Raw genomic sequence first — 18,467 nt, forward strand, 5'->3', positions numbered from 1 at the left:
GTCAGAAAGAGAAAAACAAATATCATGTAATATTGCTTATATGTGGAATCTAGAAAAATGATACAGATGAACTTATTTGCAAAGCAGAAATAGAGACACACAAGTAGAGAACAAACGTATGGATACCAAGGGGGGAAGGGGGAGGTGGGATGAACTGGGAGATTGGGATTGACTTACATACACTACTATGCATAAAATAGATAACTAATGAGAACCTACTGTATAGCACAAGGAACTCTACTCAATGCTCTGTTGTGACCTAAGTGGGAAGGAACTCTAAGAAAGAGGGGATATATGTATACGTATAACTGATTCACTTTGCTGTACAGCAGAAACTAACATAACATTGTAAAGCAACTATACTCCAATAAAAATTAATAATTAAAAAGAAGTCATATACGACAAGCCCACAGCCAACATCATAATCAACAGTAAAAAGCTGAAAGCATTTCCTCTAAGAGCAGGAACAAGACAGGGATGCCCACTCTGCCCAATTCTATTCAACTTAGTATTGGAAGTCCTAGCCACAGCAATCAGACAAAAAATAGAAATAAAAGGCATCCAAATTGGAAAGGAAGAAGTAAAACTGTCAACTGTTTGCAGATGACATGATGCTATACATAGAAAACCCTAAAGATGCCACCAAAAAACTACTAGAACTCATCAATGAATATCGTAAAGTTGCAGGATACAAAATTAATATAGAGAAATCTGTTGCATTTCTATACACTAGCAATGAACTATCAGAAGAGAAATTAAGAAAACAATCCCATTCATGATCTCATCAAAAAGAATAAGATAACCTAGGAATAAATCTAACTAATCAAGTAAAAGACCTGTACCTGGAAAACTATAAGACACCGATGAAAGCAAATGAAGATGAGACAAACAGACGAAAAGATATACCATGTTCAAGGTTTGGAAGAATTAATATTGTTAAAATGACCATACTACCCAAGGCAATCTACAGATTCACTGCAATCCCTATAAAAATACCAATGGCATTTTTCACAGAACTAGAACAAATAATTCTAAAACTTGTAAAGAAACACAAAAGACCCTGAATAGCCAAAACAATCTTAAGAAAGAAAAACAAAAGGAGGTATCATGCTCCCTGATTTCAAACTATACTACAAAGCTACGGTAATCAAAACAGTATGGTACTGGCACAAAAACAGATACATAGAGCAATGGAACAGAACAGACAGCCCAGAAATAAACCCATGCATCTTTGGTCAATTAATCTACAAAAAAAGGAAGCAAGAATATACAATGAAGAAAAGACAGTCTTTCCATAAGTGGTGTTTGGAAAACTGAACAGCCACATGCAAAAGAATTAAACTGGACTACTTTCTCACACCATATACAAAAATAAACTCAAAATGGATTAAAGATTTAAATGTAAGACCCCAAACCATAAAACTCCTAGAAGAAAACATAGGCAGTACGCTCTTTGACGTCAGACTTAGCAATTTTATTTTTTGGATATGCCTCTTCAGGCAAGGGAAAAAAAAGTAAAAATAAATGAATGGGACTACATCAAACTCAAAGGCTTTTGAACAGTGAAGGTTACCATCAACAAAATAAGAAGGCCACCACTGAAAGGGAGATGTTTGCAAACAACAGATCCAACAGGGGTTAATATCCAATATATACAAAGAACTCATACAACTCAATAGCAAAAAACCAAACAGCTTCATTAAAAAAATGGGCAGAGAACCTGAATAGACATTTTTCTACAGAAGACATACAGACGGGAACAGGCACATGAAAAGATGCTCGACATCACTAATCATTAGGGAAATGCAAGTCAAAACCACAATGAAATAGCACCTCACATCTGTCAGAATGGCTATTATCGAAAAAGACAACGAATACATGTTGGTGAGCATGTGGAGAGAAGGGAACCCTTGTGCACTACTGGTGGGAATCTACATCGGTACAACCACTATGGAAAACAGTATGGGGATTCCTCAAAAAATTAAAAATAGAACTACCATACTCTCCAGCAATTCCACTTCTGGGTATGTGAAGAAAATAAAAACGCTAATTCGAAAAGATATATGCACCCCTATGTTCACTGCAGCACTATCTACAATAGCCAAGATATGGAAGCAGTCTAAGTGTCCATCAACAGATGGAATGTAAAAACAATAGCTAAAGGTATACATATATACAATGGAATATTAAGCAGCTGTATTAATCAGCTGTATAAAAAGAATGAAACATTGCCATTTGCGACAACATGGATGGACCTAGAGGGTATTATGTTAAGTGAAATAAGTCAGACAAAGAAAGACAAATACTGTATGATTTCACTTACATGTGGAATCTAAAAAACAAAACAAATGGACAACTATAACTAAACAGAAACAGGGTCATAAGGAGAACAAACAGGTTGTTGCCAGAGGGAAGGGGGTTTGGGAGAAAAGAGTAGTAGGTGAGGGAGATTACAAACATTCAGTACAAAATAAATGAGCCATAGGTATGAAATGTACAGTGTGGGGAATACAGTCAATAATTCTGTAATATCTTTGTATGGTGACAGATGACAACTAGACTTATCATGGTGGTCATTTTGAAATGAACAGAACTATCAAATCATTATGTTGTATACCAGGAGCTAACATAGTGTTGTAGGTCAATTATACTTCAAAAACAAGCAAACTCATAGAAAAAGAGATCAGATTTATGGCTTCCAGAGTCGGGTGCTGGCGGGAGGGGGAATTAGGCAAAAGTAGGCAAAAGGTACAAGCTGCCAGCTATAAGGTAAATAAGTACTAGGGATATAAGTACAACATGATAAAGATAATTAACACTGCTGTGCATTATCCATGAAAGTTAGGGTAAATCCTAAGAGTTCTCATCATAAAGGAAAAAAATTTCTTTTCCATTTCTTTAATGTTGTAGCTATGTGACATGATGGATGTTCACCAAACTTATTGTGATAATCCATTTCATGATGTATGTAAGTCAGATCATTATGTTGTATACCTTAAACCTATACAGTGCTGTATGTCAATTTTATCTCAATAAAACTGAGGGAAAAAAGACTTAAATATAGACTCAAATCTAATAACAATGAATCTTATTATAAGGGAATATTATACCTTGGGATATTAGCTAGTGCTAATAGTTCATGTATTTATGTTATAAATATTTTAAATATCTATATTTATAATTATAAATAAATAAGGGATGAATGCTTAATTTTTTACTCTTTGGACACTTAACATATATTGCCTTAGAATCACTCTTACTATCTGAATAAATCATACATCTCCAATCTACTGAGGGTAGAAAAAAATAAGGTATGAGGTGTTGGCCCTAACTCTTCACAAACATTATGCCATTATAATTCTCATAAGAACCCTAAGATAGATTATATCATTATCTCCATTTTTCAAGAGAAAATGGAGGCCCAGAGATATTAAATAACATTTCCAAAAGTTACAGAATCAGTGAGGCTGAGAGGCACAAATCCAGATCTTATCTCTCTCCAACCAGACTACAGGCTTGCCCCAGGGCAAGATTTATGCATTCTGGAGCTTCTCATCCCACTGTATGCCCTACATGATTGGTACATACATGCTGCCGACTTTATGAGTCAAATAAACAAAACCTCTTGACTACTGTGTCTATTTTAACTTTCATTCCAGCAAGCCATAAGTATTTATATCACTACTACACATACCTGTCACTTCACCAAAAATAGGTTTGGCTGATTTTGCCATAAAGTTCCCTTTACAGGAACTATATACAGCAATTCCAAAAGCATAACTGCCAATAAGGAAAAATATAACTTGCAAAAAGGCAGGGAGTCTAGCTCAGCAATATCAGTTATTCTAAGTCCTGTGTAATAAGACGACTGCAGTCTTCCCTATGCAGACACTGAGTAAAATAAATAAGAATGAAAGATTTTCACATCAACTATTCAGTCAACTGGTTTCGCATATTCAAGGCATTGATTGCCAAATAAAAGGGAGGCAAATTAGGTTCTAAATGTAACAATATAAACAACCCCAGCCCACATATATACTTCTGATTATAACTTAGATTAACTCTTAAAAGTTCTTACTGTGCACCCAGTAGCCAAAGCTGCAGCTCTGAAGCAATCTTCTGCCTTTTTGGTCAAAACTGGAAGTTCTTTCATTGAGGGTGCACGGAAGTAATAGATTAGTTCAGAATAAGAGGGAATGATATTGGGTATTACACCACCATTTTTTATTATACCTATAAAAAGAACCAAATTACTGGAATTGAGCTTGGAGCTTGGAGATCATTTCTTTAAGCTTAAATACACCCATAAAGTTTTTCAGCCAATATATACATAAAGAAAAATAATTTAAACTTATTAGCGTCACATATATGCCAACCAAAGATTTTGATGTTATACAACAAGTTTCTATGCACAGTGTGATACTTTCTCACTAATAGGAAAAAAAAATAACTGTCTATATGTACTTTAGTCTGAGGAATTTATACGATGTTAAGAAATTATGATTCCTGACTATAGAGAAACTGTTAGAAATTTTTACAACTATCTTAAGGCTTCTGGGAGACTTTTATTTCAGTGCGTTTTATTACAGTTGTACATTTTGATAAACTTTTGACATAAGGAAAAAAACCAATGGTATGAGCTTCTATAATTACCCTCATACCTCAGGAATCCCATTTTAAATAGCATTTGGCTCTGGGAAAATAATTTTCATGCCAACAAGAAACCAATGCAAGTCAAAGATGACAAAGTATACTACCAACTGTCAAAACAAATGCATTTATTTGGAACTAGACTGAGAAGGAAGATGCATCCATTCAAAATAATAATGAAAATAAGTATGCAAAACCTATTTTATATGACCTGTTTTAAAAAGAAATATTTTTTACATATTCCTGTTTATTCTTTTTAAAGAAACTAAGGTAGAAAATTGGTAAAAGTGCAGTTACAAACTAATTTCAGACTATAGCAAAATCAGGCAAAGAACAGATCTTAAAGTATAATAATTTCTTAAATCATAAGGAATTAAACTAAAAAATAGATCTGTACCTTCAAGACAGTACTTTATTACTATATATATATTAAGGTGATACACATAACTTAAAAAGATGTTACTTAGGATTAACAGCACTTGAGTACATAAAACCAGTAACCACCACTTTTTTTTTTAAATGAGAAAATGATGAAATTTTGTTATTAAGAGACAGTGAAGATAACTGAAAAAATCCAATTCTAACTTTCAAATACCCACAGAATATTGAGACAGTGAGGATAACTGAAAAATCAAGTTCTAACTTTCAAATATCCACAGAAAGAACATAGATCCTTACATAAAAACATTATTTCTAATACTCAAAATGACCATTCTATTTATGTACAAATAATCTTAACTATCTTCTTACACATATAAATGAACATCTAGTATCCTGTCCCAGGAATTTCTGAAAATGTTAAAAATTTTTGAAATATTCATAAAGTACATAAAATGTTCCCAAATGTTTTTTTAAATCAAATATTAAGGAATTATACTGCACTGAAATATATTAAGCGCCACCTATTACCCAAAGTATTTGACATTCGTACCATGAACTCTCCAGGTCGGTTTCATTTGTTGTCTTAACGCAGACAGATTGTTGTAGGCGAGGACAGCAGCATCTAATGCATTTAGTCCTTCCCAGGGATAAGCAGCAGCATGAGATGCTTTTCCATAGTACTTCACAATCACACTAGGAAATAAAACATCATTCGGAATTACTTTTTTCAATATCATCAAAGTAAGAAAATCCAAGTAATTAGAACTACCCGACTATTATTCAAAATTAATTCACACTGATGAATTAATTTGTAGCAATAATGTAGCAATTTACATACCTTAGTTCTAGTTTATTATTACGTAATACAGTGACTAACACAAAGAAGGCATTCCAAAAAACCAGAGAAAAAGAACTTTGCTCAATGGAGCTCCTGTACAAATTAAATCTGTACACAATTCAATTTAAACAAACAATGCAATACTGTATTAAGTGCTGGAATTACAAGAGATGGCTCCCGTCTCCTTCTACACTGTACTGTGATAGTTCTATATCAAAGGTCTGCAAAAACTCAAATAATTCTTTCTGTCTTAAGGGTGGGGAAAGGTCAAGGAAAGACAGAAAGGAGGTGACATTTGAAATGGGTTAAGACAACCTCTAAAAATCAGATTATATTCACAGTATTATAAAATATTCTAGCGTTAAGTCAGTTGTTCCTGACCAATATTTTATTAATGTTCTAGAATACCTGCATCACTAATACCTTAAAAGATTTTTAAGAATTAATTAATTAATTAATTTTATTTTTGGCTGGGTTGGGTCTTTGTTGCTGCACGCGTGCTTCTCTAGTTGCGGCGAGCGGGGGCTACTCTTTGTTGCAGTGCGCGGGCTTCTCATTGTGGTGGCTTCTCGTTGCAGAGCATGGGCTCTAGGCGTGCGGGCTTCAGTAGTTGTGGCACTCAGGCTCAGTAGTTGTGGCGCACGGGCTTAGTTGCTCCGTGGCATGTGGGATCTTCCCAGACCAGGGCTCGAACCCATGTCCCCTGCATTGGCAGGAGGATTCTTAACCACTGCACCACCAGGGACATCCCCCTTAAAATTTTATAAATTGTTTTTCCACTTCCCAATAGTTCTCATACCAGTCTACTCAGATACAATAAAAAACAATAAGGTTTAGAGAAAGGATTGTATATTAAATAGTTATTTATAAAGATGACTTGCCTCCATTTGTTTTTTTAACTCTTTGAACACATGACTCATGGCCTTGTCTGATAACCCCCCCAAAAAAAATAATAATAATGGTGACTTGTTTGGATAACACTTTTTAAGCCTAATTAATAGTACCCACATTTAAATTATTAAAAAGTCACTCTAGACTTATTTTTTTTTTAATGAGCTAGATTCAGGAGGCTCATGGCATTTCTTTACTGATTCCAAACATTCTATTAAAAAAACAAAAACAAGTAAAAGCATCCAAATATATATTTTAAATTTTAGGATACTTGTTATTTCCTCAATCTATATCTTATCACCATCACCCAGAAACTGGAATTTTAACAAAACTGGTGATAAATATTAAAAAATGGAAAAAGATGTCCTTTATGAAAATGGCTCTAGCACCATTTCTTCTAGGGTTCAAATCTATGTACAATTAAAGCACAATAAACTACAGGAAAAGAAATGTTAATGCCTGTTTTATATCAGCATTAGTATTTTAGGCTTAAAAAGCACATTTAAAAAAAACTGATATGGAATGATATTCAAGACACATTGTTTAATTTTAAAAAGCAAGAGCCAGATCAACAATATATTTAGCAGACTATTTCAGAGGGGGGAAAAATCCTCCTTTAAAATTTAATTTATACATGTACCTATTTTATGTCTATAAATATACCCCCAAAGTCCTGGAAGAATATACATCTCTAGAAAAGGGACTGTATGTGAAAAAGGTGATTAATAGGGACATAGTGCTTTATCTTATTTATTGTTACAGATTTTTAGCATGAATAGATTAGTAATTTTTTAAATTAAATTTTTGTTCTTGCTCTCTTTTCCATCTTAAAAGTTGGCCAGTGAAAAACCTAAGAAGCCAGATACTAAGAAAAGGCCTGAGGCCCAATGGACTGACTTCAGAATCAAGGCCAAGAAGCGTACCTAACCCTAAATCCTAGAAGGCTAATGGACTGGGAAGCCTGCCTGCAGCCACTGGTCCCTTCTAGCCAGAGGCATTGGCAGAGATTTCTAACCTCTAAGGTTTTCCAGAGGTGTACTACTGTACAGCATCCCTGAAACGGAAGTTGAAAGACTCTTCCTACTGTCACAATACCAATTATTCCTGGTGATAAGACCAAAAATACCAGGACAGTTAAAATACTCATCCTCTGAAAACAAGGGATGCAGAGAAATGCAGGATAACTGAACACACAATCTAGAAGCACTGCTGGGGTGGTTCTGCGATTACTCCCTGGCTACTGCAGATGAGAACATGGGGTTTTCCTGAAGCAGCTGAGCCATGGCTCCTTGGGACCAGACCCCTAACTGGACCATTAACTATTATGGTTGAAATTTCTGATGTAAAAAATTTAAGCCACTTAAATGATGCATGCTCCTAGGTACCAAAAAAAAGTGAGCTTTTCAACATAGAGAAAGATAAAAAAGAAAAAAAAAAGTTTCAGCACCAGACAAATCAGAAAAGGATATATTGGCAAATTCCAATCAAATCCACAGCTAGTCAGTTTCTGTATTTTTTCGTCAGGAACATAATTTATCCTTTTTGCAAAGAACTCAAAATAAGTAAACTAGAGAAGTGTGTTTTCTTCCCAAGTCTAACAAAGCTGTCTCTTGCAGATCTATTCAGCTGCAAATGCAACTCCATATCAAAGGACAGACATTGTCCAGAAACCAGATTCCTCTCAATTCAAAATAGAACATAAGTGTCAACATATTGTTTGCTATTCTTACGCTTTTTAGGCAGTATTTTAACAGTTCAATTATGAACACCATATTAAATCTCAATTAGAAGGGGCCTACCAAATGTCGTTCAATGGAAATCAAATATCACACCATTATCTTTCAATTTACTGTTTTTTTTCAATTTACTTTTTAAATGCAGAAGTACGGAGTTTTAGCCTCCGGTTAAGTCACTAAAGTATTCTAATAGCCTGTTTTCCACTACGAAGTTTATTTCAACTTGATTACTCACTCATGTTCAGCCACATCAGGTAGATAAGCAGCATTCTCTTGAGATGGATGGGCCATAAAAACAACATCAAGATTTTTAAAAGCCCCTGCTTCGATTAAATCAATTTTGCCACCACCATCTTCTTCTGCAGGGGTTCCCAGAACAATTACCTAGAAAGAAATACCTGTGTCAGAGCAACAAAAAATCCTAGCAGGCGATATCAGTCAGGTTCCCTTGCATATGTATTCACAATCTAAATCAAACTATGAAGAGAGGTTTTGTTCTCTGACTCAAGTAAGGCAGTGGGCATAAATCTACCGTGCTAAATTCACCACAAACTTGCAATTGACATTATTATACCAATTTGGCTCAAAGTATGTACTAAAGTCTCTATAGGAAACTTTTCCCAATCTTATAACACAGTTTTATAGAACTAATGTCAAAGATGAAAAGAGATAAGTACTATATACTAAGTTCCTCAAAATTATTTAGGACTTACTTCTTAAAGCTTATTTTTGACTGTCTTTTAGTATATATGTATATAATTATTCATAAGCATTTTACTGGTAAGGAACTTTCTAGTTACTAATTAGTTATCCTCACAACAACCCTGTGAGGTAGGTGAGCGATCTGTATCATCATTTTAGGAAGGGTGGTTTTGAGGCATGGAGTGAAATGTCTTGCCCCAGATCACAGAGCAAGGCTTAAAGCAGAGCTGGGATTAGATACCCTGACCTTCAGGCCTGAACTCTGTTTCTTTACCAAACTACCTCTTTAAAAAAGGTCTTAACGCATTAATCCTTTATGAAAAGCACTGAATAAATCTTAATACCACGGTTAGAAACGGCCAACTATTACACAAACTTACTAATTCGATTCCACCAGCTCAACCAGGCAGATTTATTGGTCACCAAACACCTAATTAAACAAAAGAGAACTTTACAGAATAAACATTTTACTTTGATATTTAAACTTAACTTCTTCAAACAATTTTTAAAAGCAAAGAAAAATTATCTATAAACAACTAATATACTTTCAAGGTCACGTATAAGAACACAATGAAACAAGTTGGAAAAGTTCTTGGCTTGCAAAGAGAATCAACATAAATTCCATTTTCAGATAAGACAGATAACCTTACTAAAACTGAGTATTACCATTCAAAATCAGAAGTGTGTGTATTTCCCAAAGTCTTGCTTTATTCAGAAGTTATAAAGCACCCAAACTCTTAAATTAAGTTGCTTTTTACTCTTAACCCTTGACTCATTAAATCTGATGACTTTTCAGGTTAAATCTTGCTGACTTCTCTGAACCTTTCATAAACCTGGTTAAAGCTAAATCTCTCCAGTGCTTCATGCAATGGCAAAGGACACCTCCTCCCCCAAACAAAACAAAAACCTAGCCAGATGAAAAACAAGGCCCAGAGGCAGAAAAGAGAAGGCGGCTAAAGAGAAAAAGCCACAAAAGATGGAACTGTAAGGATAAAAGAGAAAGGTTACTGACACTGGAAAAAATGGGCTAAAGAATATTAAAATATAACATCAGTCTTCCCCTTAACCTGAGCAGTGGTGATTGAATCTTAGCCCACAGAAAGAATATACCATCTGGAAAAACAGAGTAACACAAGGTTAAACTTGCCCTGTGGCTAACATAAACATTTCCCCGTTTAAAGGATCGAGCTATTTCTTAAAATCGCGAAATAAACTTTAAGACTTAAGGATCATGTAGTTAATGTTCACTCTCTTCCCATTTTTTGTATACTTCTAGAGGTTTTGTAGTTCTAACGACTGAACATTTCCTATCCAAATTCCAATGATTCGAATCACAAGAGCTCCTAGGACTGCCACAAACAAAAGATTTTTTGGAGGCTAACGAAGAGGGTCTGCAGGTTTCCCTATAATAACTACCTCCTCCCAGAGATTGCACAACCTTGTCAGCAAATTGCGATTGCCCGTTACCAAAAATAAGCCATCACGAAATGGTTCTACGTTCTTTCCTAAGGGAGAGAGTCCACTCAACTGTTTACAACTACGCAGGAGTGAAAAAGCAAAAATCTGCAAAATGTCGCTAGGTCGGCAACTCATGAACTACTGACTTTGATCCAGGGGTTCTGCCTACTAGCAAAAGCCAGGACGTCGAGTGCTGTCCCCTACACCTGCCCCGGGGTGGGAAGGGACGGAAGCGCACAGGAAGCGCCGGCTCCCGCCCTTCTCAGGTCGGTCCCGGCCTGGGCTGGCGATGGGAGTCCCAAGCCCGGGCCCCACCTCACCTTCACCGGCAGAGGCAGCCTGGGGAGGCTCTCCAGGGCCCCCTTGACGCCCAGCGCGGCCGCCGCCCCGACCTCGGCGATCAGGTTGTGGCCGCAGGCGTGCCCGATGCCTGGCAGCGCGTCGTACTCGCAGAGGAAGGCCAGGTGCAGCGGGCGCGGCGCCGCCCAGCCCCCCGGCGGCCCCCACTCGGCACGGAAGGCCGTGACCAGCTGGTAGTGCGGCTGCACCACCCACGAGGCGGCCGGGCGCTCGCTCTCGAAGAAGCGCGTCAGCACGCCGTGGGCATGGTGCTCCTCGTAGGCCAGCTCGGGCTCGCTCCAGATCTCGCGGCTCAGGGCCCCCAGGCGCTCGGCCGCCTCGTCGATGCACTCCGCCGCGCGCAGCTTCAGCAGCTCCACCTCGAAGACGGCGGCGCAGGCGCCCCCCTCCACCGGCCTCTCCTCTCCGGGTCTCATCGTGCCCTCAGCCCGTGACCGGTCAGCGCTCTTCTCGACCGCCCGCTAAGTCGCTCCCTCCTGGGGGCCCACTGAGCCTGCGCACACGCCCGACGTTCGCGGCGCAGGCTGTCTCCGCAGCTCCCGGGAGACCCACCCCCGAGTCCCCGCGCCCCGCCTCCAGCGCCACGCCGGAAATGTGCTCCGCCCCTTCTGAAGCCGGTCGCTGGGAGGAACCCGAGTCCTGGGGCTCGTTGTCTCTCCTCCGTTCCCTTGGCTGTCCTGACAACTTATTTATGGTCGAAGGTCATTACTCCTTTTCGTTGTTGCTTATGTCCCAGAGCAGCAGAATAGAACGGTTTTATTGGTTAATAGGCCTCAGAGACAGACCAAGTGGAATATAGTCCCCTGAAAAACGGCACTCTCCTTTCTAGAATAGTAATACAAATTTATACAAGGGTTTTAGTTCCTAAAACTGGGTGTCGAGATAAATGCTTTACAAAAAACACTGGTCTATAGACTACGTAGTTAAGTTTTCGGTACGCCCTCACTTTCTTCTCCTTGAGGTTACTGTATTACATAAAAGCTGAAACTGCTGTGTGTGGCTTTCTTATTAGAATCAGTACTAGTAACTCGAACAGCACCTGGAATGTAAATAGTAAGCACTAGATATGTATTCGCTATTATAGTCTACTTGAGTAGAGTAGAATTAGAATTAAGTATTTAAAATGAGGTTTTTTAAAAAGCCCAAAACAAAGAGTTAATAAAAACATTTATGGTCATATATATTCATACTATTTTGTTGATTTGAATGTGTTTTGTTAAATAGTAACAGCTTTGAGAGAGAGCATATTTTCTATTTTCGTTTACAACTTTGATGCTGAACTCAAGTAACATGTGTGCAGTTGTCCACATTATAACTCGGTTTTAAATTACCCAGTGAAGTAATTCAAGATGCCGTACTCTTTTCTCCAGAGTGAAGCACAAAGTCTGAAAAAATGTTGTTGATGATATAACTATTAATAGCACTGTAGAAATTTATATTCTAAGGTGTTCCACATAGTAAAAGCTTCCATCAACATTTCATACTCTATCACCTCTTTCCTTAATTTGTTACCATTTGGTTAAATGGGACACAATATATTCATATAATAAGACAAATGAATTTTTTTCAAAATAAGTCTAAAGGAAGCTAACATACATGAAGACTACTACTATTTTTAACTACTACACATATTAACAATATCAGAGTAAATGTCACATTCTAAATCAGAAAATACTGTCATTCTCAGGCAACATCCTAACTGAAACGCAGCTCTAAAGACAACAAATGTGGTATTAAATTCCTGGACCCCCTTGTCTACGCTTAATAAACCTTACTGGGATACACTTCCGCAAAAATCCCCTCTGCGTCTGAAATTCAGTATTATTGTGTTCAGATAGTTGGCTAAAAAATGGCCTTGTTTGAGCAAATACAGTAGTGACATTTGTAGAGCACTTACTCTGTGGCAGGAGCTTAACATGAGCTAAGTGCTTTACGAGTATTAACTCATTTAATTCTCATAATAACCTATGAGGTTGTTAATGTGATTGTTTATCTTCACTTTACAGATGCACTGTCTGAGATTACACAGCTAGTAAGTAGTGGATCCAGTATGGAACAGAGGCCAGTCTGGCTCCAGTGGGCTACTTTCAGCCACCGTGCTCTATTGCTTATGTAAGTAGACATCCAAATTCTTAAATGCATCTACAGCTTGTCCATTTACATGAGAACCCATAAATATCACTCGTTTTGAATAAATTTACTGCAGCAACCCTGCCTGTTGCCATCAGTAGTACCCGTGTGTGCTTGCTCTTATCAGGCAGCTATAAACAACAACAGAAAAGGGGTACATATAAATTCTATATAGAAGCTGCTATTTATATTGCTTGTTATGAATTAATAAAGCTGTCACTTGAAGTAGAGAAAAGATAGATTCATTTCAAGCTCTGTTCTGTGTGTATGCACATGCAGGCATGTATGTGTTGGTTTTCCATTGTTGGCAGCCTGTATTTCTTACTTATTGTATCCTTAAATTAATTTATTTAATAAATTGTGATAATTTGTTCAATATGTATCTTCCCCTCCAGTCTTTAAACTCTTTTGCTTTCTCACTGTGTTCCCCAGCACCTAACATGGTGTGGTGGTGATACAGCCCTTCCTCGTCAATAAATGTTTGTTGGTTGATTATTCTTGAATCTAATAAGCTAATTGAGTAATGGTAGCAATTAACCACTCAACTATGCCGACTGCCTGCAGATACTGTGTGTATCAATGTGATGCTTCTCCCCAGACTTCTCAGTCCTTTACCTCTGGGAGTTCAGAGGCAGGAAGAATGGCTTCTGGAAGTTGATAGAGTAGGACTTATGGCCTTCTTGAATCTGATCAACTCAGTAATTCTTACTATCACTTTCATTTATATCCGTAATGTTCATACAACTGTCTACCTCTATGTGCTGCTACTAAGGAGCCTGTAATTCTTTTTACCAGAAACGTTAAAAAAATGGAGAATACTTCTCTTCCTTTAGTAGGTGCTATATCTGAAAAAAATAATACAATACCCAGAGTTTAGTATTAAGGTGTTAATTTTGACCTTTGCTTTGGAGGGAAGGTGGGTAGAAAGAGTTCTCATCAAAGAACTGGTTTTTCAAGTAGAAAGATACCTCTTCTCTCACTGCTCAGAAAACCAGCTGCCATGACACCCAACTCCATAACTTTCAGGACATCAAATTCATGACAAATGAGTGCTTTGGTGGGGATAGTAGGTCAAATATTTCCTTTACCTTGGGAAAGCAACGTTGTCCATGGCTGAAATACTAGCCAAATCGTACAAGACTAGACTGGATATTATTCTGGACTTCAGATTCAGAACTCTTTTTGGCAAGACAACAGACTTGGATATGGTTGATATTATTTTAATTAGAATAAAATAAGATAATAAAATAAAATCCTCAACATAGTCTTGCAAAGCATGACCTAAATGAGAAGAAAAAAATATGTTGAGAACCCAGAAAAAGAAATGGAACGAAAAACTAGATAGCACATTAAGAAACCACATTAAGAAACTAGATAGCACATTAAGAAACCACTTCTGGGACTTCCTTGGTGGCACAGTGCTAAGAATCTGCCTGCCAATGCAGGGGACACAGGTTCGGGCCCTGGTCCGGGAAGATCCCACATGCTGCGGAGCAGCTAAGCCCATGCGCCACAACTACAGAGCCTACGCTCTAGAGCCCGTGAGCCACAACTACTGAAGCCCGCACGCCTAGAGCCCGTGCTCCGCAACAAGAGAAGCCACCGCAGTGAGAAGCCCTCGCATCGCAACGAAGAGTAGCCCCCACTCGCCACAACTAGAGAAAGCCCACGTGCAGCAATGCAGGTACCCAGGTTCAATCCCTGGTCAGGGAACTAGATCCTGCATGCCGCAACTAATAAAAGATCCCACGTGCCGCAAGGAAGATCCCACGTGCTGCAACTAAGATCTGATGCAGCCAAATAAATAAATATTTAAAAAAGAAAAAAAAAGAAACACTTCTGGGCTAAGGTGTTGGGAAAGCTGGCTGTCATTTGGCAGAAAGCAGTGAACCAAGAGAACAGGTAGGGAGAAAGGTGAATTTTGATTGGCGGGGGGAAGGGACATAGAGGAATTGTGTATACATTGTTAAAGAGATAAAACTCTATCCAGACAGTGGATAACTATCAGATGTTATTAAGCAGGAGAAAAGTAAAACCAGATTTTTGTTCTGGAAGAATAATTGATGACAATGTGGAAGATAAATGGAAACAGAGAGACTTTGAGCTGAGACAAGCTAAAAGCTTCCTGCAAAGTCCCTGGAATCCAGAAACATTCCACAGACAGAAGTGGCCAAACCTGATGTCTGATGGAATGTGTTTGGAGGAAGGGGGCATGATGGAGAAAAGGGGGCAGGATGACTGAGTTTTCTAGTGTGAACGGCTGGGTGGATGGTAAAATCATTCAACCACATAGGGGCAATGGGAGCGTAAGGGGCCAGTGGATGGCTGTGTGTTAGAGGAGGTGGATGCCACCATCCAAAAGACTAGCAGTGGCCCTAAGGAAAATGGAGGAGCTAAGGAAAGTGCATGTCTATGCATCTACTATGCATAATGGTTATACCCAGAAGAGAATTAAACCATCCAGGGAGTGAGTGAGTAGGCAGGAAAAAAATTTAAGGTGAGGAAGAAACTCTGGAAAATAAAAGCAAAGGGAATGAGCAAAAATGTCTGGCGGGACCTTGCTTCTGTTGGGTAAGGTTCTATTACAGCTTGTTTTCAAATTCTATATAGATTTCTTCAAATGGCCCATGAGGTAAAGGCAGCTATTTTAAAGCCTGGAATGTCCTGGTACTAAGTTACTTGAGGCTCCCTTTGACTTCCCTCCCTCTTGGCAATGAGATTAGCTGCTCTGCTGAACATAACCGTTCCTGAAATGAGGACAGTTAGGTTCTCTCAGAGGAAAGGCTTCTCCTCTGCCTGATTCCCTAAGGCTGGTAGACTACAACACTGTGAAGACACAGCCCGGCTTGTGCTGGATGAGAACATTTCTCTCCTAAGGTTATGGTTTGGGAAAATGGAGAGAACTTTTTCGGCTCCCCTGCCCTTCTTGATACAACATTTAGAACTTGGACCCAATGCAGTGCTTGAGGGTCCTTCAAGAGATTCCTCTCTTAAGCAATGTGTACATTTTGACCATGTGCGTATCTACTAAGGATTCACCTCTCAAACTTCTCAGTTATTTTGGTGCTACTTATTTTAAGTTGCTAGCAGGAATGGATTACGTGGATGGTCACAGGGTGCTTAAAATACTCAAGATGTTTTATAAAAGATGTGGTAATGAAGAGCCATAAGTAAATTTTAAAATGTGTGGTCTAAAAATTAATAAACATCTAACAATTAGAGGTATGATGGAACATGAAATAGGAAGCAGACTAGAAATATCCAATAAAACTGATTAGGAAAAATGCAATTACAATGTTCCCAAAGGTCTTCTGCATAAAGTGCTTCCTCTTCTGTTTTGCTACAAAGTGTGAGACCAAAATAAGGAAAGAGGAGACACTGGTGGAAACTTATAGCAGACCAGAAAAGATACAAAAGCCAAGTTAAGTCTTTTTACTAGATAACATTTAAAATATTTACTGTTTGTTAATATGACACAAAATAAGCTTCTGGCACTTGGTTAAATTGGAACCGGAGCAAAGCTAGAAGGTTCAGTGGCTGGAGAGAAGTGGTCAAAGGGTACAAAGTTTCAGTTATGCAAGATGAAAAAGTCCTTTTCTATTGAACAGCATAGTGCCTGTGCTGACAATATTAAGAATTGGCTAAGAGAGTAGATCTTATGTCAAGTGTCATTATCACAAAAAATAATAATAAAGAAGGCAGGAGGAAACTTTTGAAGGTGACGGATATGTTTATGGCATAGACTGTGGTGATGGTTTCACTGGTATATACTTATAGCCAAAATCATCAAGTCATATACGTTAAATATGTATAGCTCTTTATATGTCATTCATACATCAATAAAGTGGCTTATTGAAAAAGAAGTGTCTGCGAGAACCTCAAAGCCTTTCCAGGTGTTGTAGATATTTCTCCCATAGCATGGTGATTTCCAAGTTAAAAGGTTTTAGGGGACTCTGCTCAACTCTAGGGATAGTTCCTAGCTTAGCTTAAGAAATAGCTGAGAACATTTGGATGAGAACATTTCTCTCCTAAGAGAGAAATGGTTATGTGGTTATGGTAACAAATTATAGTTGAGTTCGCATTTTTAAAACATGCCTCTGAATTGTGTAGCCTCTGTTTATGTAACAACAGGAGACAGGGATCTCATCCGGGTCCTTGACACTTTACCCGTGTCTCCTTGGGTCCTTCAGGTTCTCACCTGTAAAATGAGGAGATTAGACTCAGTTATGAGTAAGACCCATTCTAGGGTAAAGATACTCCCCTAGGATCCCATTCTTTAATCATGCTGCTTATCTGCTTCAACAAAATATTTTCTTTTTTAAAGCACAATTTACTAGCAAGACATGCTTTTCACTGTGATTTAGTTGATCATGGGTGGGGAGAAAAAAGACCTAGCACAACCTAGATTCTGATTGTTTCCTCCCATCCCCACTCTCCCTTTTGCTCTCTTATTTTCTTTTTAAATATACTTTTCCTTATTTCTGATTTTTATTTATTATTATTATTATTATTTTTTGGCTGCGTTGGGTCTTCGTTGCTGCGAGCAGGCTTTCTCTCTAGTTGTGGCGAGCAGGGGCTATTCTTCATTGTAGTGCGCACGCAGGCTTCTCATTGCAGTGGCTTCTCTTGTTGCAGAGCACGGGCTCTAGGCATGCGGGGTTCAGTAGTTGCAGCACGTGGGCTCAGTAGTTGCAGCACGCAGGCCCTAGAGTATGTGGGCATCAGTAGTTGTGGCGCACGGGCTTAGTTGCTCCACGGCATGTGGGATCTTCCCAGACCAGGGATCGAACCCGTGTCCCCTGCATTGGCAGGTGGCTTCTTTACCACTGCACCACCAGGGAAGTCCCTCTGATCTTTAAATGTAATACATCGTAAACGTTTCCTTATCTGTAAAATGGAAGTAATGGTCCCTATATAGCAATCTCACAGGTAGGTTGTTATCTGAATTAAACAAAGTCAGTTTATATAAACACTTGGAACAGGGCCTGGCATGTAATCACGTAAGCACTCAAAAATGTTAATTATAAGAGTATCAAGCCCTTGCCTTGCATCTCTCCATTTGCAAAAGTCCAGGCATCCAAAGTGCTTTGAAAGAAAATAATAGAATTTCTACAATAATAGGAATATCAACAATAATAGAAATTGCAAGTCCCCAGTCTCTTCTGCAGTTCTTGAAATACTGTTAGCATCTGTAATTTAGTGACCAGCTGAATGAAGTCGATGCATCACCACCATCAAATTACTTATGTTGTAATGTTTTAACTGGAAATATCACCTCTGTTCAAAAGTGGTATTTTGATGCTTTCCAGGGTGAATCTGGT

General features: G+C 38.3%; 1 protein-coding gene across 1 annotated transcript in view; it reads right to left on the reverse strand.

The window, feature by feature from the left end:
• PM20D2 (peptidase M20 domain containing 2) overlaps positions 1 to 11,538 on the reverse strand; it is a 29,736-nt gene extending 18,198 nt beyond the window's left edge. The window contains exons 1-4 of the mRNA XM_068551465.1: positions 10,977 to 11,538; positions 8,732 to 8,880; positions 5,582 to 5,724; positions 4,079 to 4,233 (exon numbers count right to left, since the gene is read on the reverse strand). Coding sequence (XP_068407566.1) covers positions 4,079 to 4,233; positions 5,582 to 5,724; positions 8,732 to 8,880; positions 10,977 to 11,432 — 903 coding nt within the window. The 5' untranslated portion in view covers positions 11,433 to 11,538. The remainder of the gene's footprint in view (positions 1 to 4,078; positions 4,234 to 5,581; positions 5,725 to 8,731; positions 8,881 to 10,976) is intronic.
• Positions 11,539 to 18,467: the final 6,929 nt, after the last annotated feature.

The sequence above is a fragment of the Eschrichtius robustus genome, chromosome 9 (genome assembly GCF_028021215.1).
Source record: "Eschrichtius robustus isolate mEscRob2 chromosome 9, mEscRob2.pri, whole genome shotgun sequence".
Lineage (NCBI taxonomy): Eukaryota > Metazoa > Chordata > Mammalia > Artiodactyla > Eschrichtiidae > Eschrichtius > Eschrichtius robustus.